The sequence below is a fragment of the Sapajus apella genome, unplaced genomic scaffold, assembly GCF_009761245.1.
Source record: "Sapajus apella isolate SASKATOON/1434 unplaced genomic scaffold, GSC_monkey_1.0 scaffold34, whole genome shotgun sequence".
In the NCBI taxonomy this organism is placed as follows: Eukaryota; Metazoa; Chordata; class Mammalia; order Primates; family Cebidae; genus Sapajus; species Sapajus apella.
In genome coordinates, this window is record NW_022436974.1 from 363,733 (window position 1) to 390,016 (window position 26,284).

General features: G+C 36.2%; 2 protein-coding genes across 7 annotated transcripts in view; one reads left to right on the plus strand and one right to left on the minus strand.

Annotated features, from left to right (window-relative positions):
* CEP126 (centrosomal protein 126) overlaps positions 1–2,941 on the minus strand; it is a 100,490-nt gene extending 97,549 nt beyond the window's left edge. For 5 of the 6 annotated variants that reach the window (XR_004274240.1, XM_032295700.1, XM_032295697.1 and 2 more), the window contains exon 1: positions 1,702–2,941. Coding sequence is in view for 4 of the 6 variants with exons in the window: in XM_032295697.1 (XP_032151588.1) it covers positions 1,702–1,829 (128 nt within the window). In the remaining 2 variants the exon portion in view is untranslated. The remainder of the gene's footprint in view (positions 1–1,701) is intronic. The other variant, XM_032295698.1, reaches the window with a different exon arrangement.
* Positions 1,490–25,246, plus strand: ANGPTL5 (angiopoietin like 5). The gene is made up of 9 exons (XM_032295701.1): positions 1,490–1,703; positions 8,630–8,785; positions 9,356–9,500; positions 10,743–10,846; positions 11,698–11,791; positions 13,827–13,927; positions 15,687–15,807; positions 20,854–21,039; positions 24,677–25,246. Exons 2-9 carry the CDS (start codon positions 8,690–8,692, stop codon positions 24,994–24,996), a joined length of 1,167 nt encoding a protein of 388 aa, XP_032151592.1. The 5' UTR covers positions 1,490–1,703; positions 8,630–8,689; the 3' UTR covers positions 24,997–25,246.
* Positions 25,247–26,284: the final 1,038 nt, after the last annotated feature.

A 26,284-nucleotide genomic window follows, 5' to 3' on the forward strand; every position in this document is an offset into this window, starting at 1 on the left:
ATTATCTAAACTTATATATTTATATATACACATATACAAACCAGCAAAAAAATACATAAACCAGTACACACACATACACGTTGCTGGATTTTATCCAAGTCTATTGGTCATCTATTAAAATGATCATTTATAATTTGCTTAATTTTAACTATACCTTTGGCCTTTAAGTATCTTTTTTAGTGTTATATTTATTTATAGGAAATGTCATTCTAATTCTGGAATAGAGTCTATTTGCTCATGTTCATTCAAAGTATTGCTGGATTCTATTTATGAATATTTGGCACTTGTATCAAAATTTATACCACATAAAATTTAAAAAATGAAGCCTACAACCATTTTATTAATGAAAATAATAAAAAAATGCACTCTCAATGAGCCATTTGCCGTATTTCCCCATTTTCTGGCTTAGAGATAAATCAGGGTCAGTGTAATAGCAGTTGTGTCCAAGAAAATATAACGTCAAGGGGCCAGAATTAAATCCATACAGAAAATGACTGTGTTCATTTTAGAGTACATCTTTAAGTGGGCAGTTTTGGGGAGTAGAAAGGGCAAAAGCCAAACTGAATGGGGTTAATAATGAATAGATCTTAGGAACGAGAAGCTGCTATTGCAGGCTACCATTTTGAGAACTTGCCCCAAGAAAGAAAAGTCTGAAGGGATGGAAGCTTGAAGAAAGCAGGATCGGAGGAGAGATATTTTACTTTTAGTGAAACTCTATACATATTTGTCTTCCTCACTAGATCTGTATCCCTAGAATATAGAACAGAGTCAGCCAAAGAGCAGGCACTCAATACAAATTGTTGACTTGCTGCTAAAATTGTAACAGAGTACAAAGAACATCCTAGAAGTTGGAGACAAAGGGGATAAGAAAACAGGGTTAACTTGGAAAGAGAAGACATTCAAGTCTGACAAGAATGAAGACGATTACCATCATCATCATTGCCAATCAAATCCTTTGGGAATAAAAGGTTAAATTCTAATCATCACAACAGTCTCTAAAAGAATAAATAGGACTTACAGGGTTTAAGAACAAAATAGTTCTCCTCTTTCCATTTTCTACAGTGCAACCAAGAGCAACATCAAGTTGGGCTTAACCAACTCTTAGAGAAAAGTCAGAGATAATCCAGATTGTGAAGCGTCCGGGTCCCCTGCTTCTCATTTCCTCCTTTCTGTCGCTCTGACAGCAGACTGGGCAAAGATGGAAAACAAAACAACGTACCAAACTGTGTAGGCTTTAGCGGCTCTGATAAATGGATTTAGGGCTATGTTAGGATAACTGTTAAAATGGACTCTTTAAGATAGCAAAACATTTAACTTATTTGTGCAGTTTCTCTAAGTAGTACGATAAATTAGGAAGTAGCTAATATGTAAGTAAAGAACATAATGGCATAATTCTAGAAGGTAAAAAATAATCCCCATAGAATACGTAGTTGATGTATTTTAATATTCACAAAAATGTTACAAAGTTGAAGAATGGGAGTAGGATAACAGAGTGGTGGGGGAAGCAGCCACAGAATTGGATAAAATGATATAATTTCAGGTCTAAGGTGAGCCGCGTCAGTTGCTAAAGCATATATCTGTACTAAGATGACTTGCTAGTTTTGATCACCCTGCGTCAAAGGTAATGGGAATCTAACTGGAAAAAAGATGGGCCCCGATTTCAACATCGCTACACTGGCAGCGACAAGCTGGGAAGGATACAGGTAAGCGCTAGGTCGGTGATGCCCGCCGCTCTCCCGAGGGCCAAGGCAAGCTCTGTCGAAGTTGTTCGATGATTCAGTGCCCAGTCCCCCGATCGCGCTCCGGGCTCCGGGCCTCCCAGCCAGCATCCTTCACCTCAGCGTCGCCTCCTCGATCGCCCCCAGCGCCTCCCTCATGGCAGCTCTGGCTTCCTCCTCCTCCTGCTCTGCCCCTCCCTACACGCCGTCTCTCAGGCTGCGCGTCACGGAAGGGTTGGCCGCGATAGCCCTAGCTCCCGCGCAGCGGCACCGGTGCCTGTAGTCGCGATGGCAGCTGAGGCAGGGGCGACCTCGCCTGGCAATAGCAGAGGGGGCAGCAGCAACCCCGCAGCCGCCATCTTGATAACCAACCGACGCTGCGTCCTTGACAACGGAAACCTGGGTGGAGCTACAGGGCGGGGCGGGACGATGTGCCTGAGGCAGCCAATCGCAGGCGCCGGCGGCCCCGCCAGCTTCTAGTGGCCTGTGGCAACCTGGGCATCCCTAGGGACCCGCGTTATTGCGGGTGGGGTGAGCTGAGTGGTGTTTCAGAGCCTGATCCAGTTCTAGCCACTTTTTGTGAGAGTGTTTCTGTGGCAGTATTGACAGCGACGAAAGACAAGGAGATGTGAAATCCCCAGATGCACGCAATTGCCACCGGGAGGATTCTGCAATGATTGGGGGATAATTTGGAGTTGAATTTGTTAAACTACTGAATCCTGTTGTGACATTTTGAGTTGTGAGTGTTTCAGTGGCATCACTATCCCCAAACACTGTCTGTTTAAAATGTTTTTGTGAAGTAGAAATTTTCCTTCTCTGCATTTTCTCATCCACTTGGTAATGCTTCTGGCATTCCCCCTCTGCAGTCGTCTTCCTTGCCTTTGCCCTACTTATAAGGTCTACATTTCAAAGCCTCCTAATGGTTCTTGCCTTGCTGCGAGATTCTGGAAATGGACCATCACAGCAAACCTAGCAATCACTTGGGAAGATATGCCAAAAGAGAGCATCGCATCAAAATGGTTTTGGGAAGTAGGGAAAATTAAATGGATATTTTAGCCACTGGTTTAATGGCTATGCAAGTGAAAATTTTGAAAAAGGCTCAATCTGATTGTTGGAGCCTAATGTAAATGCACATGTAAATTCTGACAGTATTTCAGTGTTTTCTTGGGAAAATTCCCAGATTGAAAGCAGAATGTACAGACCAAATAAAGATCATTCACCCACCATTCTAATGTCTTTGCCTTTGTGAATTAATTTGTTCATTTTTAGAGTTCAAATAATAAACTTTTCCAGTTGAAAGTATTTAAAACAATCTTTGCAAACTTCGTTGCAATGACTCAAATTGGAGTGTACTCCGGGGACAAATTTTAAAGTGCCACAATAAATCCAGTTTCGATTTAAGACACAAAACACATTAAGTCTCTACACTAACAGGATAAAATATACAATTCTGACACAAAAACCTAAATGTATACAATTGGACACTTCACTATCTTGGCAAGGTTTTAATTGGCCTACCCACAGGCAATGGCCTTGATTCTATTCTCAAGGCTGTCATCACAAGTTTGTCTCCCCATGGCTGATCTGAGCAAAGAAGGGCAGTGCAAAGTACAGATGAGTAATGGAATATTAGGGTTGCTATTTGGAGTATTTAGGCATGATTAGCACTGCTTTGTGGCTTCATATATTAGCACTAAGAAGCATAATTTGATTTCTCAGTGCCTACAAATCCTTGCTTATGTTAATTTTAAAAAAGTAATTTATAAATCTAGAAAGGAGAAGAAAAGGTTACAGCCTGAAGCCTAGAGAGGCAGGTACTTTGAAGGAGGAGAGGCTGAGGTGGAGATTTATGCTGAAAAAGTTGGCTAACCATGCATAATTGATAGGTTATAGGAGAAGCTATGAATATTTATGAAGGTAGTTCTGATGCATGTGTATTGAACAAACATGAATGTAACATATAATTCATGTTCATTTTGGCCTAGAGATTTAACACTTAACTGCATTACAATTATGCCCTATTATGTCTAAATTTTTTAGAACACAAAGACTCTTAAGAGAGCAGTGGCCTTAGACCACCCAGAACTACCTCATGGTTGGTGCTCTTCTTATCAGAGAAAGTTATTGAAATCAGTCTCTTGTCCAACCAAAGCTGTAGTTATGGCTTGTGGAACAGGAGTCAGTTAGTCAGTGTCTGGTGATGAGCTACCTTGTTTTACCATCGCTTATCTCAAGGCCAGTGTTTGTTTACCTGCTAGAGAAAAACAGAAACCTTGTGGCAGTTAAAACATAGTTTATTCTTTAAGTGTAGGGGTGCATGACTTAACCCTTGCCTGGGATGGCCTTAGGTCCTATTTGTAATTTGATACCTTATTGCCACCAAGCATCTGTTTTGCCAGTCTTATGATCTCTATTTTAACATTAATGCTGGTCAGTTGTGCCTAAACTACAACAGAAAGAGGATATAATGAGGCATATCTAACTTCTCATCCTATTACAGCAGGGAGCTCAGTTTTAACATTTTCTCAGGGTCTTCTTGGCCAAGAGGGGTTCTATTCGGTCAGTGGGGGGGTTAGGATTTTATTTCAGTTTAGACTTATATAATTATTCTTCATTCAAATATTGTTTTACAGTAACAACCAAGAAGAAAAAAAATATCAAACAATGTTGCCAGCTTTTAAAAAAAATAATAGATTGTTTTGACCTTTAAGTTCTTTAATTCTTCAAAATATTAAGCAGGCTTTCCACTTTCTATTTAAGTTGTATAGTCCTAGATTCTTTTAGACAGGCAGGGCCCAAGGGGCTCTGAACATTGTGACTCTTGATTTTGTCATGACATTTTTGTCAGTGTTACTTATGGGAAAAGACTTTAGGATTAGATATTTGGATAATAAAAAAATTGTGGATTTTAAAAATTTTATTTCTTGACAGGAAAGGCAATTGTGATTCAAGCATTAAAGAAGAATATTGCACTAAAATCCCTATATCTTATCAGAAGGGACACCTGAGTTACATATATTATATTCTTTCACTTTCACACTTTGAAACCATAAAACAATGCCTTCTTTTGTTAAGGAAATATACATTGAGCGCCTACTATGTGCTAAGCACTTTCTAGGTGCTAGGGATACAGTGAATAAAACTTCAAAGTCCTTATGTTCATGAAGCTTATATTTATTTTTCTTCCCCACTAGAACATATTAGGGTAGTGAAAAGTGCTATATGGAGAGTGGGATAGTGGAGGGGAATAGAGACCAATGTCAGTCCTATCTGTGAGAGAGTGCTCAGGAAAGGCCCCCTAAGAAGGGAAATGAGGACAGACGCCTGAATGAAGGAAAGAGGTTGCCATTCAAGTATCTGGATGAAGAATAAAGGCACGGGGGCTGTGAGTACAAAAGGCTGTGAGGACAGAATTGTAGTGTTGTGCTCAAAGAACAGCACAAGACCACTGTGGCTGGAATAGAGAGGTAGGGTGTATTAGGCAGTTCTCCCATTGCTATAAAGAAATACCAGAGATTGGGTAATTTATAAAGAAGAGTGGTTTAATTGGCTCATGGTTCTGCAGGCTGTACAAAAAGCATGGCAGCATCTGCTTCTGGAAAGGCTTTAGGGAGCTTTTTCCTCATGGTAGAAGGAAAAGTGGAAGCAGGCTCTTACATGGCAGGAGCAGGACTGAAAGAGTAGGAGGTGTCACACACTTTTAAAACAACTGGATCTCATGAGAACTCACTATCATGAGAACAACATCAGTGGGGAAATTCACCCTCATGATCCAATCATATTCCATCAGATCTCATCTCCAACATTGGGGGTTACAATTCTAACATCAGATTTGGATGGGGAGGCCAGGCATGGTGGCTCACGCCTGTAATCCCAGCACTTTGGGAGCTGAGGCAGGTGGGTCACTGGAGTTCGAGACCAGCCTGGCCAACATAGTGAAACCCCATTTCTACCAAAAATACAAAAATTAGCTGGACATAGTGGCAAGTGCCTGCAATCCCACCTACTTGGGAGGCTGGGGCAGGAAAATCACTTGAACCTGGCAGGCAGAGGTTGCAGTGAGCCAAGATTGTGCCATTGCATTCCAGTTTGGGTGACAGAGCAAGATTCCACCTCAAAAAAAAAAAAAAAAAGATTTGTGCTAGGACACAGATCCAAATCATATTATGGGGAGGTGTGTGAACAGATGAGATTGGAGAAGTACACGGCCCAGATTTAGAGGGGACTTGTATGTAAAATCTAACTTTCAAAGGAGGGAAATCTGTTGAAGAGTTTTGATTAGAAGAGTAACACATTTTATTTAATCTTTAAAGAGACCCTCTAGTTGCTGCAGGGAAAATCAGAGTATAGGAGATAAGACCAGAAACAATGAGGATAGTTAGAAAATTATCAGTGCAGGATGGGTGAGATATGGTAGAGTTGGACTGGGATGGTAGCAATGGAGGTGGCAAGAAGTGTTTACAATTTGAATCTTGAGCCAGTAAGATGTGTTGATGGATGGTTGCAGTAAGTGAGAGAAGAAGTCAAATGTGACTCTCAGATTTGGAGCTTGAACGATTGGATAAAGTGTATTGCCATTACTAAGATGGGAAAGAATAGGTAGGGGCAGAATAAGAAATAAGAATTAGGCTTCAAACATGTTAAATGTGAGATGTCTATTAGATATGCAATTTCATTAATGTGGTGTCATAAACTGATTTACAAAGGAAACAAATAATAACCACTTTATGGTTATAAAGCATATTCCCATAGCTTATCTACTTTGAATATTATTTTTTAAACCTCTAGAACAGAAATTAAACAGAATTTATTTGAGCAAAGAATGATTTATGAATTGGGCAGCACCCAGAACCAGAAGAAGTTCAGAGAGCTCCACCCAGCAGCATGAGCAGCAAGCTTTTATAGGACACAGAAGCAAAGCAGAGGAATCATGTGATTGACTACAGCTAGGTGTTTATCATATTTGGGCATGCTCTGATTAGTTGGCTGCCTATGATTTGTTGAAACTCAGCTATTTGTTACAAAAAATATATTCGTAAGTCAGGCTGCAGTTTGCTACAGAGGAACTCAAAGTACAGAGACAGCCTTGGGCAATGGCCTCCTGCTTATTTAATTCAACAAGTATTGTAACCATGTGGCAGCTTTGATGGACAATTTTTTGTGCTTTTGCTCTTGTCTTGGCTGAGGCTATGTTTTTTTTCCATCTTCTGCTGAAGTATTTTCTTGCTCAAATAAGAATTTCCTGATTTGGTCTCTGGGCAAGCTGTGAAAGAACAAAGAATTTTAACATCTGGCCGATTTAAAGTTCTGCCAACTTCTGCTAAAGTTCTGCCACTTTCACTTCAATTTTATAAGGCTTCAACTGGAGATTTAAGATTAAAACATACGTATTTGTGTACTAATATAAATTATAAAGGTCATCAATATCGTCAGCAATGTTACATATATTAATCATTTAATCCATACAACAATTTCCATAATACAAAGGAGGCAATTGAGCTGTGCCAATATTAGGTAACTTTGTCCAAGATTCCAGGGTAAGGAAGTGTTGAAACTAATCTTTAAATTAGGCAATCTGGTTTCGGGGCGGCACTCCCAACCATCTCATACTATCTCACTGGAGAAACTCTGAGAAAGTGATTGCCACAAATAAGATTGTTTAGGTTTAAATAGTAGGTGGTGAGAAAGTCAAGTCAGAGAACAGATAATTATTTTAACCTGTTTCTTCATTAAGATATTTGATGCCAGGTGCAGTGGCTCACGCCTATAATCCCAGCACTTCTGGAGGCCGAGGCAGGCAGATCACGAGGTCAAGAGATCAAGACCATTCTGGGCAATATGGTGAAACCCCGTCTCTACTAAAAATGCAAAAATTAGCTGGGCGTGGTGGCGCCCCCCTGTTACTCCCAGCTACTCGAGAGGTTGAGGCAGGAGAATCGCTTGGACCCAGGAGTCAGAGGTTGCAGTCAGCTGAAATCATACCACTACACTCCACCTGGGTGACAGAGCAAGCCTCCATCTCAAAAGGAAAAAAAAAAAAGAAAATATTTGAGTGCCTCTATGTATCAGGCATTGTACTAGTAATATAAAAACTATGGTAGTTCTCAGATTAGGAAAAGAGATGGAGAAAATAGTATTTTGAACCAGAGCAAGATGCAGGAAAGTTTTGCCTTGCCTCTTAATTTTAGGATAATGAAGACTTAGGCACGTTTGTAGAATGAAGGGAAGGAGACATTGAAAGGGAAAATTTGAAGACATTGATCTATCAACCTTCAAAGAGTGGTCATTTGCAGTAACATTATTTCTCTGATGTTCAGAATTTTTATAGTTTCAACAATACAGTTGTAAAACATACAGATTAATTACAGTCTAAAAAATTTGGCATTTTAAAAGTATATTTTAAGTCTGAATTATATGCTGTGGATGTCCACCTTGATCAAATTTCTACTTAGCATTTTCTAGAAATAGTTCCAAGGTAATTTTTTTCCTATTCCATCAGTCATTTCTACTTCCTTATTTTGTTTTTTTTGCAAGTAGTTTGCAATTATTGATGAATAGCTTATCAAAAGCATTTTTTTTTCCAAGGCAAAAAAAGACTGGCTGCCAAAAATTAGATGAATTTATAAATTCATGCTTTATTTAATCTATCTACATTTATCATTTATTTATTTACTTATTTATCTATTTGTTGCCTATATTACAAAAGCTTGGATTCCTAATGCAGACGTGAAATGATTAAAAAGGAATTGTGCAAGTTAAAGTATCAGGATCGCCAGAGGCTACCTTGTTTTTCATATGAAGCATATGAAGGGTGTTGTTTCAAACGAGGGCATGGAAACTAGTAAGTATTGGCTTCTGTTTTTGTTGTACGCTTTCCAGAGGTTTTTAACTGAAGACTCTATGCTCTGTAGTTCTTTCCACAGAGAGCTGACTGATATTTGAAGAAGCGCTTTCATCTATCCAAGAAAAATATGATGTCTCTAGCCCAAGCCTCACTCTTATTCTTAAATGTATGTATTTTTATTTGTGGAGAAGCTGTACAAGGTAACTGTGTACATCATTCTACGGTAAGAATTTTAGCAATATTATATTAGCTAGGAAAGCATGATTAGCTTTCAAGACATATATTAGAATTTTGAAAAGATTAATCATACTAACAAATATAATTTATGAAACAATTAAAACATTGATTTAGAAATGTTGAAAAATTGCTTAAATGTTACCGTTTTTAAACTAAAGAAGCTATAAAATACTGAGGATTGACTCAACAAATTTCTTATGAAAAAATTTTAAAGATATGTCAGGCCTAGATTAAAAACTAGCCTACAACTTTTTGATGAAATATCTGGTGGGTAATAAAAAATCACTTTGCTTAAAAAAAAAGCTGTTCCACAACTTTCATATTTCAAATATCGTCCTATGAGTGACTACCTAGGAAATTAAGAAACTGGTTCATTAGGTTTTATTTACTCATCAGGTTTATTTGTGGAAGTTTAAATTAAACAGCTCATTTTTCTCTGATAAGCCTTGCCTTTCCTGAAATCTAAGCTTTTCCCTATAGTCTTCTTATTTATTATGTATTAGGTCATACAACATGTTTAAGGTATTTTTTCTTATTTTTATTTTTTAATGTAAAGGACTCTCCAGTAGTTAACATTGTAGAAGATGTATCTAATGCAAAAGATGGAAGTAAAAGTAATGATACTGTTTGTAAGGAAGACTGTGAGGAATCATGTGATGTTAAAACAAAAATTCCACGCGAAGAAAAACATTTCATGTGTAGTAAGTATTAAAATAAACACAATAATAAGGTTACATAATTTATTTTTTTTAGGGTACATGTTGAAAAGTTCTACACATCCTGATCATCCTAGGCCAGAATTTTATTTGTCTTTATTGTTTGGCCAATAATAGCTGCTTAATAAATATCTGGTAAATGAATGGATCCTTTTCCCATGTAGCTAATTCTGTGTGTAGCACAAGGGTCTCAGACTTCTCAAATAAATGAGTGGGGCTGTAGGCCAATTAAGACAGATGTCTAAATTCAGGAAAAAACTAATAGAAAGTGAGAGACTAAAAATAAAAAAAGAGAGATGAAGCTGAGTGAGGTAGAATTTAAAATATCAAGATTTATTAATGTGATTCTATTGCTGGTGGAAAGAAATTTAGAAGGAAAATACATTTGTAAAGAATAACATATGTAATAATGTGGGGGCCCCTTTGTTATAGAGGGCATCATTATTGCTATCTTGGGTAAAACTCGCATAGGTTCTGAGAGATACAGGTAGTCCATGTTTATTTCCTAATTTTGATGGTTGTTTTATTAGAAATGTCTTTGGTGTAAGAACTACACACTGAGATAGCATGGTGGTACAGCATGGCAACATGGTCTCAGAGGCATTAGGAAAAAGTTATTTGTACTGCTATTGCAACTTTTCTATAAGAAATTTTCTTTTAAAATAAAAACATTTTTAAAAGGAAAATGTATAGTAAATGCTTAGTCAGAAACCAAATAACCAAAATCTTTGACTAAGATTTATTTTGTGTATGTATATGCATGTGCTAGCAATTTAATTAAATACAAATATAATATTAACAGAAAAATTAAAATAAAGATGTAGTTTTAAAATTAACTGCCTGGTATAAAATTGTTACCATTAACTTTCTTATATAATAAGGATTGATAAATCCCATACCTCCTGCCTCTGTATTTCTCATCTTATAAAGTGAGACTTTATAATCAGAACATTGTCTCTTAATAATAACAGATTAATTATTCTGGGTAATCTATATTAGTAGGAAGCATAGTTTCATTAAGAAGTATTGAGACTATCATTTCCTTGGTTAATCCTGAGTTAAACAAAATGTATACAAACTCAAATATGTAATTCTGAGTATTAAGATAAACTGAGATATTACTGAGTTAACATACATATCCAAAATCATGTAAAATGCACTATTTTTCACTGTAATAATTTTCCATAACAATATAATATTTAACAGTCACTTTTTATTATGGTTAAGGAAATTTACAAAGTTCTATTGTTTCCTACACAAGAAGTACCAAAAAACTACTAAGAAATATGATGGATGAGCAACAAGCTTCCTTGGATTATTTAACTAATCAGGTATAGATGTTTTAATATTGCATCGTTATTGCATGTGCACTTTGATGTATAGTTGGCTGGAGGTATAATTTTTTTTAATGCATTCATGTTCAGACATCTATTTAGCACATACTATGTTAGAGGCACCATAGTAAGCTCCAGGCAAACAAAAAGCAATAAAAAAGTTGACTTTCATTCAAGGGATATGCAGTCTAGTGGAGCATTAAAATGTATTGAAAAAATTGTGGTTGTTATTAGAATGGCACAAAATGGAACTCTCAGATGCAAGAAAGCTTCCTGGAGGAGAAAGTCTGTGAACTGTCATGAAGGATGAATAAATGTTTTAAAAGTCATAAAAGTTGGATAAGGAGAAGAGGACATTCCATTCTGAGGAGACTTCTTGGAGTTGGTGCAGGGTGGAGTGTCTGGTGAAGCTGAGTATTTAAGGAAAGCTGACTATAGGAATAGTCAGGAACCAAATCATACGACACCAAGGAGCCACTGCATTGTTTAAGCAGGGAAATGCCACAATCTGATCAACAACTTGTGTGGCGAATGACTTGAGGAAGAGCCAAGGGAGGACGTAAGAAACTACAGCAACAGTTTGGGCAAGGTATGAAAGACAGATGTGCAAGAGCAGCCAAAGGCAGAAATAGGGGTAGATAAAATCAATGTTAAGGAGGTAGATACTATAACATTTAATGATTGCTATTTAGTTTTGCCTTTATTCTTTGTTAAAGCAGTAAGAAATCAATCTAGAAGAATGAAATACATAATCACTATTATGTATTTCAGAGCTGGGTTTATATGAGGCTTACAGATGGCAATTTCTTCAAATATAAATTTACTTAAATGTGTATGCATGTGTTTAGGTTAACGAGCTCATGAATCGCGTTCTCCTTTTGACTACAGACGTTTTTAGAAAACAACTGGATCCTTTTCCTCACAGACCAGTTCAGTCACATGGTGAGAACTTTGGTATTGCAGCCTTTTCATGTTTGTCTTTCACTGCTTAAAATTTTCCTGGACAGGTCGATGCATTTAAAAGTTTTGTTTAAAAAATACAGCTCACCATTCTCTAACAGACTGGAGGGCTAATACCTGCGATTAAGCAAATTTCACCACACAGTGTGAACTTTCTTAAAATGGGAAGCTTTTTCAAGCATTTGAGAGCCATAGCTGTATAAAGATATCCTGAAACTGTTGAAAATAGCATAGCTTTCTGTAGCTTTATTCTGGGATCCCGGTTCACATCTTATTAATAATTCATCTTCAGATAGAAAAGAAAGTTTCAAAGTTCCTCCCACCTATAAAAAATGTTTCTGACATGCTTGAAAAGTTTCAAATTGAGGCATAAAATTTGAAAGGAAAGAGAAATGTAAGACAAGAATAAACTGAAAGTTAGCACTTTTTATACCAAAATACAGAATATTAATTCCTAGAGGCTTGGGCTTTTAAGAAAAATGCCCTATAAATTTTAGAAGTATGACTTTATCCCAGAACGTTTCAAGCAAATAAATATTATTGAGGGCCTAGAAAATGATCTTCATGTTCTTCTTCGAAGAAGATAACTAACAGTGCCTGAAAATCTTCTACGTAGTAGGTAGGAAGACAGGCACTTTCTCACGTTATTTTGTTATAAAAAATTAGTTTATTATATCTCATTTATTTCCCATAACTGCCCCAAAGCAGGTATAATGTGACATCAGGAGCATGGCTTCTGATGTCAGAATCCTTGGTTTCAAATTTCTGACCTGTTGCTCTCTTGATGTTTTCTCATCAGCAAACTGATAGCACCTACCTCTTATAGTTGAAGTGAGGATTAAATGAAAAAATACGGTAAAGTCTCTTAAAATATTGCCCGATGCATAGGAAGAGCAATATAAAGGCTTGCTGTGATCGAGACCATCAGATAAGAAATATCCAGCCCAGAAATATCAAAATAATCTGTTCACTTTAATTTGAAAGATAATGATAAAGCAGATGCGTCAACCCAGATCAGTCCTTCAGTGTGAACTTCTATCATGTCTCTGAGCATAAAGTCATTATAAGACTGTCTCTTAACAGTTAAGGACACAGGCAACAAATCTATGTCTCCTGGAGATGAAGGGAAAAGCAAATGACTTTTTATAGCTAACTTTTTGTACATGGCTTTTTCTGCATTGTTTGGGTGTACTGGGCATGATGGTAAGTGCTTTACGTAATACCTTACTATGTAAATGGTTAGCATAACACTATGAAGTAAAGTGTTAGGAGTAGAATAGGATGTTAAGACAGGCATTTGGATAATGGACACTCTAAGGGCTGAATTTATTTCATTTATAAAAGATGCTACAGAGTAGAGTATCTTCCAGAAAATGTAATATCTGTATCCACATACACATGTTTACAATCCTGGGGAGATGAGTGCTTTGGAGAAGGTAATTATGGGGTGCTATAGTTCTAATTGTTGTAAACAGAGTAGGCTCTAACCTCAGGCATAATTTCTTGGTGGAGAAAGTGATTTCCCCATTTCTTCCTTTGGCTACTGGTATTAGTGGTCCCAAACACATCAGTCTCTGAAGTTGGGAATAAAATGGTGAAAGATGTGACTGTGGTGCTTCATCTGCTTATTCCTTTCAATTTTCTCCTCCCTATTTACACAGATTTCCTTTACACATTATATCTTCTAAGATAAACGTAAATTTCTAAAAGGGCATTATTTATTGGTAAAGAGAATGTGTAATTATAAAATATGTTTAATAAGTGTAGATCCCAAATGAAAATTTTAAACAGTATAGAAAATTTATCACTAACAGTCATATTATAAGTGAAGGCTTATTGCAGCATAAATTCTTTAATCCCTTATATTTTCTTCTTATTTCTAAAATTGTGATCATTTTTCATTTTGAAGTTAAAATAATATTTTTAATAGAAATGATAATAGCACAATCAATAGTAAAATTATTACCTTAAATATACACTTGAAAATAATCCCAATTAAATAATTTTCCTTTTCTAGGTTTAGATTGCACTGATATTAAGGATACCATTGGCTCTGTCACTAAAACACCGAGTGGTTTATACATAATCCACCCAGAAGGATCTAGCTACCCATTTGAGGTAAAGTTTTTCCTTATTATGTGGGATAAGATAAATATCCAACCAATTTAATTTATATTAAAATTTAAATTGTTTTAATATTTTTTCCTGGAAATTTTTAAATAAATTACCTTTGAAGTTCTAGTTTCAAAATTTTGGTTTTGTAGCATTCTAATGCCCAAAGCATGAATTAGTAAAAGAGCTAGAGTCTGTCTTTCCCATTTCTATTTGTGTTTCCATGGTTACACTCTTTAAAGTAAATCCATTTGATGTAAAAGCTTATTATTATCCTTATATAGGCAGCACTATAGCAGGCAGAACTACGCAATATAAATACTTGCTTGCTTTAATTAGCCTTTGGATATTAGAAAATAATAATGTGCTTTGCCTTGGAGCTTACTAAAAACACTTTTGACTTCCCTTCTTGTATATGGTTATAATTTCTTTTGATGATAGATGGTTTTATGTGATCATATAAGAAATTAACAATTTAAAAACCCTTTCAGTGGGGTGCAAGGCAGATTGAGAAGCTGATTCATTCTGAAATTGATAAAATAAATTACTCTTATGTCTATCATTAGTAGTTTCTGCAAGGATATCTAACAGAAATTTCTATTGGAGACTATCCATATTGATGAAATATATTTTTGTGTGTTAATAATATTTATATAAATAATGTTTATATAAATATATACATATATATATATTTCCATGGACACTTCTTTGTGCAGAAGAAAGTTTATGATACTTATACCTTATTGATAGTCTTTATTGCATAATAAAATCATTTTTTTCCTAAGTAGATTCTACTAATTTCTCTTCTTAGAGCTACTACCATTATTTTATATAAAATCTATTGACAAGATGTCAAAAAATTGGAAATTAGGTGGGAAATAGTTTTAAAATTACCTAAATTACTTCAGCTACAGATTCAAAACTGGATCTGAACAGATGTGGAAAAGGAAGGCTTCTAATTTTGTGAAGAGTGGGATGCTTAATCACCTATTTTGTGGGAAAGTGCTGGTTTCTTAACTTCCTCCACAATGCCTTTTCTCTGTCTCAATGCGGGAAGTTTCTGATGGAGATTTTTGCTCTGATTTCTTCCCTATATTACTTCTATGGGACCCCTACAGGGGTCCTTTTAAGGGGCATTTTACACAGCATCAACAGATGTGCCTATGAGCACCTGCCAAGTGGGTACAGATCATGCCTTTCTCTCTGAAAATGCCACTCTGAACACAGGCCTTCCAGGCTTGTGGGAGAAAAGAGCAAAGACAAGCACATGAACATCTTTGTCTCTCTCTCTCTCTCTCTCTCTCTCTCACACACACACACACACACACACACACACACGCACACACACGTGTTTTAATTCAAAAGTTTAGTTTATAAAGATATACATTGCTCTGCCACATCAGAGCAATACTGTTATACAAACTGAAGACTATTTATAAAGTTGAGAAGTAAAAGGATAACCTTAAAATATTGCAAATACATATTTTTAAAAATGATTGTTATAGGGACTGTAATTAGGTTAGTTACAAATTTCTTTTATAATAAACAGTATTATTTAGGTTAATTACAGGATTGTTTTATAATAAACAGTATTATTTCTAGAGATATAAATCAATCTGAATAAATTAATGGCATAGGATTGCATTGAAAACTCAGTTGGCAGTATCTTCTCTTTGTCTAGGTTTAAGGATGAAGCATGAATGGTACATTATCAAATAATAAAAATAATAGTCTTTTTTTTTGGTCTTTTCTGTGCTGGTTTTAGGTAATGTGTGACATGGATTACAGAGGAGGTGGATGGACTGTGATACAGAAAAGGATTGATGGGATAATTGATTTCCAGAGGTTGTGGTGTGATTATCTGGATGGATTTGGCGACCTTTTAGGTTAATTTTTTTGTATTTCTACTCTATATTTTTTACTCTTTTTGATATTATATCTATAGAGTCTCTATTGGTCAGATCTTTAGTAAAGAGCAGATGCTTGCAAATCTCAAAATATGCATAAATCACCCTCTTTTCATATGCTAAATTTTTGAAATAAGTAGATCTTCAGTTGAGATCTGGAAATCTTTATTTGGTGAAATAAAGATTTATCTGGTGAAATGTGATTTGAGTGAAAATTCTAAATTAGATACGTATTATGTATCTACTATGGACCCAGCAGAGTTCTGGCAGGTGCTCACCAACTATCTGCAGAACGAAAAACTGAATGGGAATGTTGTTGTTCTAGATCTTAAAATTCTTGAGATGTGTGTTGTATCTATATAAGCCAGTGAAACAGCGAAATACAGTATGTGCTTATGCAAGTTCAGATTATTTAAACTGAACATATTATTAAAATGTCAGTAAACATCATTATGTTCAAAATTTGAAAATTACAACCCTAGATGAATGTAAAATCTGTTTACATTATTGCTGCATGGCAGCATCTCTTTTGCTGGTAAACAGAAACACCAATATTTCTGGACTTTGCAGAGTTTTACATTAGTTGGAACTTCTGCCAGTGAGTTTGTGAATGTTTATGCTATTTTAACAGTTACTGTTTTTATAATTTTAAATCTTTAACCTCTCATAATAATGTCATCCAAGGATTCAGTAAGTGGTGGTGTTAGTCCTAGTGTTAAAAAGCTACTGCATGCCAGTGATTTTAGAAGCCATTTGGCTTATACCCTGGTAACTGCCATGCTGTGGAGTGTAGTTAATATATTTGCATTTTCTCAGCATTACTTCTTGATTTTCCATTGAGTGTTTCTTCTTGAATTAAATAGTTATATATCCACATACAGGTTTTGAATTGCCATCTTCCTTTCTTCAAGTTTATTTCTATGGGGAAAGAATATGAGTTTTGACTAACCAGGTCTTCAGGCAGATATACTGCATGCAGGCTGAGCCTGCTTTTTACTAATGTGTTTTGAAAACAAATTTGGGGCCCAACATAGTGGTTCAGGACTGTAATCCCAGCACTTTGGGAGGCTGAGGCAGATGGATTGCTTGAGGCCAGGAGTTCAAAACCAGGGTGACCAACATGTTGAAACCATGTCTCTATAAAAATATAGAAGATGGATTCACAGCCGAATTCTATCAGAGGTACAAAGAGGAGCTGGTACTATTCCTTCTAAAACCATTCCAAGCAATAGAAAAAGAGAGACTCCTCACTAACTCATTTTATGAGGCCAGCATCATCCTGATAAAACCTGGCATAGACACAACTAAAAAAGAAAATTTCAGTTCATTATCCCTGATGAACATCAGTGCAAAAATCCTCAATAAAATATTGGCAAACCAAATCCAGCTGTACATTAAAAACTTTACCCACTATGATTAAGTCAGCTTCATCCCCGGGATGCAAGGCTGGTTCAACATATGAAAATCAATAAACGTAATCCATCACATAAACAGAACCAATGACAAAAACCACATGACTATCTCAGTAGATGCAGAAAGGACCTTCAATAAATTTCAACACCACTTCAGTCTTAAAACACTCAATAAACTAGGTATTGATGGAAAGTATCTTAAAATAATAGGAGCTATTTATGTCAAACCCACAGCCAATTTCATACCGAATGGGCAAAACCTGGAAGCATTCTTTTTGAAAACTGGCACAAGACAAGGATGCCCTCTCTCATCACTCCTATTCAACATAGTGTTGGAAGTTCTGGCCAGGGCAATCAGGCAAAAAAAAAAAAAAAAAAAAAAAAAAAAGAAAAGAAAAAAAAAGAAATAAAGTGTATTCAAATAGGAAAAGAGGAAGTCAAATTATTTTTGTTTACAGATGACATGATTGTATATTTAGAAAATCCCATCGTCTCAGCCCCAAAACTCCTTAAGCTGATTAACAACTTGTACAAAGTCTCAGGGTACAAAATCAATGTGCAAAAATCACTGTACACCAATAATAGCCAAATCATGAGTGAACTCCCATTCACAATAGCTGCAGAGAGAATTAAGCACCTAAAAATACAACTTACAAGGGATGTGAAGGACCTCCTCAAGGAGAACCGCAAACCACTGCTCAAGGAAATAAAAGAGGACACAAGCAAATAGAAGAACCTTCCATGCTCATGGTTAGGAAGAATCAGGATTGTGAAAATGGCCATGCTGCCCAAAATTTATAGATTCACTGTTATTCCCATCAAGCTACCATGGACTTTCTTCACAGACTTAGACAAAAGTACTTAAAATTTTGTATGGAACTAAAAAAGAGCCTATATAGCCAAGACAATCCTAAGCAAAAAGAACAAAGCTGGAGGCATCATGTACCTGACTTCAAACTATACTACAAGGCTACAGTAACCAAAACAGCTTGGTACTGGTACCAAAATGGATATATAGACCAACAGAACAGAACAGAGGCCTCAGAAACAATGCTACACATCTACAACCATCTGGTCTTTGACAAACCTGACAAAAACAAATAATGAGGAAAGGATTTCCTATTTAATAAGTGATGTTGGGAAAACTCGCTAGCCATATGCAGAAAACTGAAACTGGACCCCTTTTTATACCTTATACAAAATTAAATCTAGATGAATTAAAGAAGTAAACCTAAGACCTAAAACCATGAAAACCCTAGAATAAAACCTAGGCAATACCATTCAGGACATAGGTGTGAGCAAAGACTTCATGACTAAAACACCAAATGCAATGATAACAGAAGCCAAAATTGACAAATGGGATCTAATTTAACTAAAGAGCTACTGCACAGCAAAAGAAACTATCATTAGAGTGAACAGGCAACCTATAGAACGGCAGAAAATTTTTGCAATCTATCCATCTGAGAATATCCAGAATCTACAAGGAACTTAAATTTACAGGAAAAAAACCAAACAACCTCTTCAAAAAGCAGGTGAAGGATATGAACAGACACTTTTCCAAAGAAGACATTTATGTGGTCAACTCACGTATGAAAAAAAGCTCATCAACACTGGTCATTAGAAAAATACAAATCAAAACCACAATGAGATAATATCTCATGCTGGTTAGAATGGCAATCATGAAAAAGTCAGAAAACAACAGATGCTGGAGAGGAGGTAGAGAAATAAGAATGATTTTACACTGTTGGTGGGAGTGTAAATCAGTTCAACCATTGTGGAAGACAGTGCGGCAATTCCTCAAGGATCCAGAACTAGAAATACCATTTGATGCAGCAATCCCATTACTGGGTATATACCCAAAGGATTATAAGTCATTCTACTAAAAAGACACATGCACATGTATGTTTATTGCAGCACTATTCACAATAGCAAAGACTTGGAACCAACTCCAATATCCATCAATGATAGACTGGATAAAGAAAATGTGGCACATATACGCCTTGGAATACTATGCAGCCATAAAAAAGAATAAGTTTATGTCCTTTGCAGGGACATGGATGATACTGGAAACCATCATTCTCAGTTAACACAGGAACAAAAAACTAAACACTGCATGTTCTCACTCATAGTGGGAGTTGAACAATGAGTACATATGGGCTCAGGGAGGGGAACATCACACACTGGGGCCTGTTGTGGGGGTGGGGGCAAGGGGAGGGACAGCATTAGAAGAAATACCTAATGTAATGATGGGTCGATGGGTGCAGCAACCCACCATGGCACATGCATACCTATGTAACAAACCTGCACATTCTGCACATGTATCCTAGAACTTAAGTATAATTTTAAAAAATACAAAAACTAGCTGGGAGTGTTAGTGCATGCCTCTGTGATCCCAGCTACTCTGGAGGCTGAGGCATGAGAATTGCTTGAAAGGGGGTGGGGAGGCAGAGGTTGTAGTGAACCGAGATCGAGCCACTGCATTCCAGCGTGGGTGAGAGAGAGAGACTTCTCAAAAAATAAACAACAACCAAAAAAAAAAAAAAACAAAAACAAAAACAAAAAAATAAACAAACAAATACGGAATTACAGAAAATGTATTTTTAAGTCTTAAATTTGAGGGTGGGGTACTGGGAACTGAAGTGTTATATACTGTGTGAGACTCAATGGATCCCTACGGACCACTCTTACTGGGTCCACTTTCTCTCCGTACTTTTTAATTCTAAGTGAGTGTGTTACTAAAATGTCTGCCCCTGTCAGCTCTGAAGAAGGACTTAATATCTTAGCTATAATTTTAAGAGTTTGAATGCTGTCACATTATCCTCCAACCCTGAAGTTTACCTTGACTGGACCCTTACTTTCTTTAATAATTTTATAATTCAAATAGAGGCATATATCTCATTTGGGTTATGTCACATGGGTAGGGAAAGGTAGAAAGCCATTGGCTAGAATATGTTAGCAAGTAGCATGCAGTCTAAGCTGGGGAGCTTTATATATCATGGAAATATTGATCCTAAACCTGGGGATATTGCAATCTTGTTACATAATGTTCCAGGCATAGGAAATTGACCAGCTGTATTGTAACAAAGAAGTGTTTGTTAGGAAAGTATTCCAAGACAGAAAAAAATAATTTCAACTGAGCATTTTAGGAAATGTTTCTTTAGGAGCCACTGATTTGGAAGTCAAACCTTTTACATTTGCTGGTGAGTAACATTTTGTTATCTGCCACAATATTTCAGTTGGTTTTGTGTTCACATGCCTTAAGGTGAAAGTTGACTTTCTACTTTAATCTTTAAATGAAGACCAATTTAATTTTGGGAAATGAAATTTAGGGAGATCATTATTATCTCCTCTCCCCAAATTAAGTAAAATTTGGGGAGAGGAAAATGAAAAGGGGTCTAAATTCTCCAGTCTGGTGAAGTAGAAGTAGGAAGTTTGTTTCTTTTATCAAGTAGGCAAACACTGATAATTTCAGTGAGGCCATCCACTGCCTTTAATTATTTACGTGAGCCATCTCAGAGTGTTTGAAATGTTAAACAAGACCAAACATTCAATAATAAAGCATTATTCTAATTTGTATTAAAATATATTAAAACTAAGCATTTTTTTTTAACAGGAGAATTTTGGCTAGGACTAAAAAAGATTTTTTATATAGTAAACCAGAAAAATACCAGTTTTATGCTGTATGTGTCTTTGGAATCTGAAGATGACACACTTGCTTATGCATCGTATGATAATTTTTGGTTAGAGGATGAAACAAGATTTTTTAAAATGCATTTAGGACGGTATTCAGGAAATGCTGGTAAGTTTTTTTTTATTCATAAAATTATCCAGATCTAAATTATAACTGTCTCATTATTAAGCAAAGATACAAAATGCAGTTGCTTTTATACATAACACATAACTGATAACAGAATAGATTATGAATAAGAAAGCTGGCCAAGTGTTGAGTTTTGAAACTTTGCTGTGATCATTGTACCACCTCATGCTTCTGAAGCACTTTATAGTCTCTGAAACAATTTGCCATATGTAATCTCAGTTGATTCTTTGGATAGAGAGCCTGCGGAGTAGGCTGTGAAGGCATTTTCATTTTCATGTTCAGAGAGGCTGACATTTAGACGTGACAGAATGTTAGAGATGATCTGTAGTCTTCTCACTTTACAGGTGAAAAATCTCGAGTGTTAAAGTGACTAGCCCAAGATTCCCAGATCATCTCCCCTGAGCCAGGGCAAGAATCTAGGCTGACAGAACAACTAGTTTAGTGTTCTTTTCATGATACTTCGATGTATCTACTCGTTTCCAAATAAATTTAATTTGTTAGAAATTCAAAACACTTGATGTTAAACTCGCATTTTAATACTGAAAATGTAAAGCCATTTGAGTTAAAAAGTACTAAATTCAACTCCCTTGTTGCTGTTTATGGTACTTGTGCATTATGTATATGTAGTGTTAGAAATCAAAAAAGAAATGATATATGTTTGCAGCTCTTTAACTGATCCCAATATAAAGGAGGAGATAAATAACACTGGAAATACAGAATAATGATGGAACTTTTGGGATAAGAAAGAGGGTGAGAATGATTCCAGTTGATTTCACCCAAAAAATATTCATGGAAGAGCAATTTTCAACAAGCGGTTAATATCAGATTCAACCTGGGAAGCTTTTTAAAAGTACATATTTCTGCAGAATCTGATTCAGTTATTTTAAGCCAGATGGATATGTTGGCATACTTGCAGTTGAGAAGCACTGATCTAGTCTTGGGAGAATGGATAGGTTTTTAGCAAATGAAGGTTGATAAACAAGAGCAGCTTGAGTTAAGGCATAGAGGGAGGAAAATTATAGGGCACAGAAAGTTGTCTGATATGGTTGGAATCTATGATACCTGAGGGGTTTAGACTAGGTGAAAGCCTGAAACTCAAATCGTGATTTATAGGGAAAAGTTTAAAGAGTTACAATATAGGATTTTCAATTCTTCCTCTCTAAAAGTGTGAAGAACTATCTAAAGATGGAATATACTATATTAGGAAGAGTTTATGTGAGGTTTCTCTGAAAGATGACTAGGATCTAATTAAAGGATAAACTTGATAATGACACAAGTTTTTTCCTTACAGAACTCTCAAACTTTGCCATACTGTACTCTACATTTTCCCAACAAAGTTGTTAAGTAACTTTAACTGTTGATCACATAGTACAATCAAAAGAATGAAGAAAAAGGTGTGAGCAGAATGTAACAATAGAAATACAGATAAAAAACAATGGGTTTAATGTAATCACGTGTGTGTTTAGAGGCAGGTCACAAATTTAGCTTTGAGCTTGGAGAAAAGATAGAAATATAAATTTGAATATTTGAGTAACATACTTGTTCTATGAGAGTCACAGCTATTCCTGATGATAAGACTTGAGATAAATTTCTCTGGATTCTGAGAGAAAACAAAAGTGTCATGTTCTCCAACCGCACTCTCACAGAAAACATGATGAGTGTATTTTTGATAGGCTATTTTTAAGGAAATATACCTATGCATATATTTTTTCAATGAGCTAAACAAGATCTGTTGAGGAGCTTACGTGTTGTATGGTCCATGATCCTCAATAGATTTTATTTCCGGTCAGACTTTATCTAGGGAGAGTATCCATGGAATGATCACATTGTTCAGGCAAGGCTCCATGAATATTGTCTCTCTCACTGGAACTTTGGAAAGGTATTACACTGTGTGGGTATTGGAGATTATATATTCTCTGAAATACCTACAATGCATGTGTTTTGTTTCCAGTGAAGTACACAGTCAGAGACTTTAATGATCAGCAGAGTTGGGGATAGGCCACCACTGCTAATGAAGTTCTTCAGACTCTTCAAAAGATTTATCTCAAGAGATGCCCAACATTTGGAAATAATGAAAGAAACACAGACCTTGGTTTCTCCACAGATTTTATATGGCTTCTCTTTTAGTTAGTGTTTCAAACATTAGCCAAAGTTTACATATAGGTGAAATGTAGGTATTATGGATTTACTTAGAATCTTTACCTTTATGGAGCTTTATGAAACAAAATGTCACTCCCGCTCCTGCCACTGAGCTAACTGGGTCAGCTTGGCCAAGATGCTTCATCATTGTGGGGATACTGTAAATATGAGGGATACCTTACACACAATGTTCAGGTCTGTAATCCTAGCACTTTGGGAGGCTGAATTGGGCGGATCACTTGAAGTCAGGAGTTCAAGACCAGCCCGGCCAACATGGTGAAACCTGCTTCTACCAAAAATACAAAAACTAGCTGGGTGTGGTGGTGCATGCCTGTAATCCCAGCTACCTGGGAGGCTGTCGCAGGAGAATTGCTTGAACCCAGAAGGTAAAGTTACAGTGAGCCAAGATCTTGCAATTGTACTCCAGCCTGGGCGACCAGAGCGAAACTCTGTCTCAAAAACAAAACAAAACAAAATAAAATAAAACAATGTTCAATAGAAGCTCTTTAAATATGGTATTGTCTTAACTACTATCCAGTTGGTACATAAATCATGTGAAGAGCCATGAAGAAAAGGTATACCTCAAAAATATACCTGAATTTTTCTTGAGGGCATTGGTATTCTTTCTACATGAGGTTGATAGTCCCTTAAAAAAAAACAAACCAACTTCTGTAATTGTAAATCTAAATTTCTTTTCTTTTCCTTTTCTTTTTTTTTTTTTTTTGAGATGAAGTCTTACTCTGTCACCCAGGCTAGAGTGCAGTAGTGTGATCTCGAATCACAGCATCCTCTGCCTCCTGGGTTTAAGCAATTCTCCTGCCTCAGCCTCCTGAGTAGCTGGGAGTACAGGTGCATGCTACCCCTCTCTACTAAAAATGCAAAAACTAGCCGTGCCTGGCTGGTTTTTGTATTTTTAGTAGAGATGGGGTTTCACCATATTGGCCAGGCTGATCTTGAACTCCTGACCTCATGATCCGCTTGCCTCAACCTCCCGAAGTCATGGGATTACAGGCGTGAGCCACCGTGCCCAGCTGTAAATCTAAATTTCTTAAAGGTAGAAGTTTCTCTAGCTAAAAGGCGTAAATGGTAGTGGTATGAAAACCTACCCTGTGTAAATTATTTTCTTTTCCTAAATTATCAATTATCATATTGGTCTGCCCAATTAGAGAGTACATGACAGGTCTATACACTCTAAATTTTGGTCTAAATTATCTGGTTATATCTACACAGTAAAACTGCCATTTTGGATTGTGACTTTTATATCAAATATTCTTTTAAAGATGCCTGTCATGTTACGGAACTCATCACCAGATTTTGGCATGTTGAATCTTTGAGTAGGAGGATTTTAACATGATAAACAGTAGAAAAATAATTTAAACCTTATTTCCAAATGTGATGCTCTTGCCTAATATGCTGGTAATGGTTAATTAAAATAATAGAAATTTCCTTTAAATTTAATCATTAAATTTTTTTTTCCGAGGTGATGCATTCCGGGGCCTCAAAAAAGAAGATAATCAAAACGCAATGCCTTTTAGCACGTCAGATGTTGATAATGATGGGTGTCTCCCTGCATGCCTGGTCAATGGTCAGTCTGTGAAGAGCTGCAGTCACCTCAATAACAAGACCGGCTGGTGGTTTAACCAATGCGGTCTAGCAAATCTAAATGGCATTCATCACTTCCCTGGAAAATTGCTTGCAACTGGAATTCAATGGGGCACATGGACCAAAAACAACTCACCTGTCAAGATTAAATCTGTTTCAATGAAAGTTAGAAGAATGTATAATCCATATTTTAAATAATCTCATTTAAGATGGTAATGCAAGTTCTATGATAATTTGTGATAGTATATTAAAGATTTTTGAAAGTTTATCTTTTGACTTAGTATTTCAAACATATTAGGCAAAATTTAACTGTAGATGGCATTTAGATGTTATTGGTTTAATTAGAAAATTTCAATTTTGTAGTATTCTATAAAAGAAAACATGACTCATTGCATGTTTTTACTTCTAAGTATATTAACAATATATAATGAAATTTGTTTCAAGTGAATTGCAACTTGTCTTCCTAAAATTTATAGTGCTTCTAAAGGATTTCGCCTTTTCTTTGAAGCATTTTTAAACCATAATAAGTTGTTAGGAAAATTGAGGAGAGTATTTCACTTACTTTATATTTGCTTTATATAATTATATAATCTACAGATAATTTCTACTGAAGACAATTACAACAAATAACTTTAATGCAGATTAATATGTAAACTACAGATGGTTTTAAAACCTTGCTATTTCTAGGTGATGCCATACCATTTTAAAAGTAGTAAGAGTTTGCTGCCCAAATAGTTTTTCTTGTTTTCATATCTAATCATGGTTCTTGTTTGTAATAAATATACTATACTTTTATATCCCGATCAGTTGCATTCTAAAATATGTCTATATCTGAACTCTTTTTAAACTAGTAGGAATGGTATGAAGTTTAAGTGAAGGATGGTGGGTAAAAGAGTGATGAATCAGTTCTAGATATACTCTAGGAGCAAGCTGGTCCTCTCTACTTTGTATACTAAGGCGGTGGGAATTGGATGGTAAGAATTCCATAGGGAACAGCAGGGAACATACAAGGCCAAGTGTCAGTTACTGATAAGAGAGACAATGGAAACGATTAAGAATTAGTTTTGAAGGTGGGGTGCGGTGGCTCACGCCTGTAATCCTAGCACTTTGGGGAGGCCAAGGCAGGTGGATCACCTGAGGTCAGGAGTTTGAGATCAGCCCAACCAACATGGAGAAACCCTGTCTCTACTAAAAATACAAAATTAGCTGGATGTGGTGGTACATGCCTGCAAGCCCAGCTACTTGGGAGGGTGAGGCAGGAGAATTGCTTGAACCCAGGAGGCAGAGGCTCTGGTGAGTCGAGATTGCGCCATTGCACTCTAGCCTCAAACTCCATCTCAAAAAAAAAAAAAAAAAGAATTAGTTTTGAATAGAAAGTACTTTGTCCAGAGTTAGGGTTATATTATACTCAAAGGAGGGGAAAAGTGGCTGAAAAATTAGGTGGGAAGAGGATTGAATTAAAAGTAGGTTTGAGGATATAGATGTC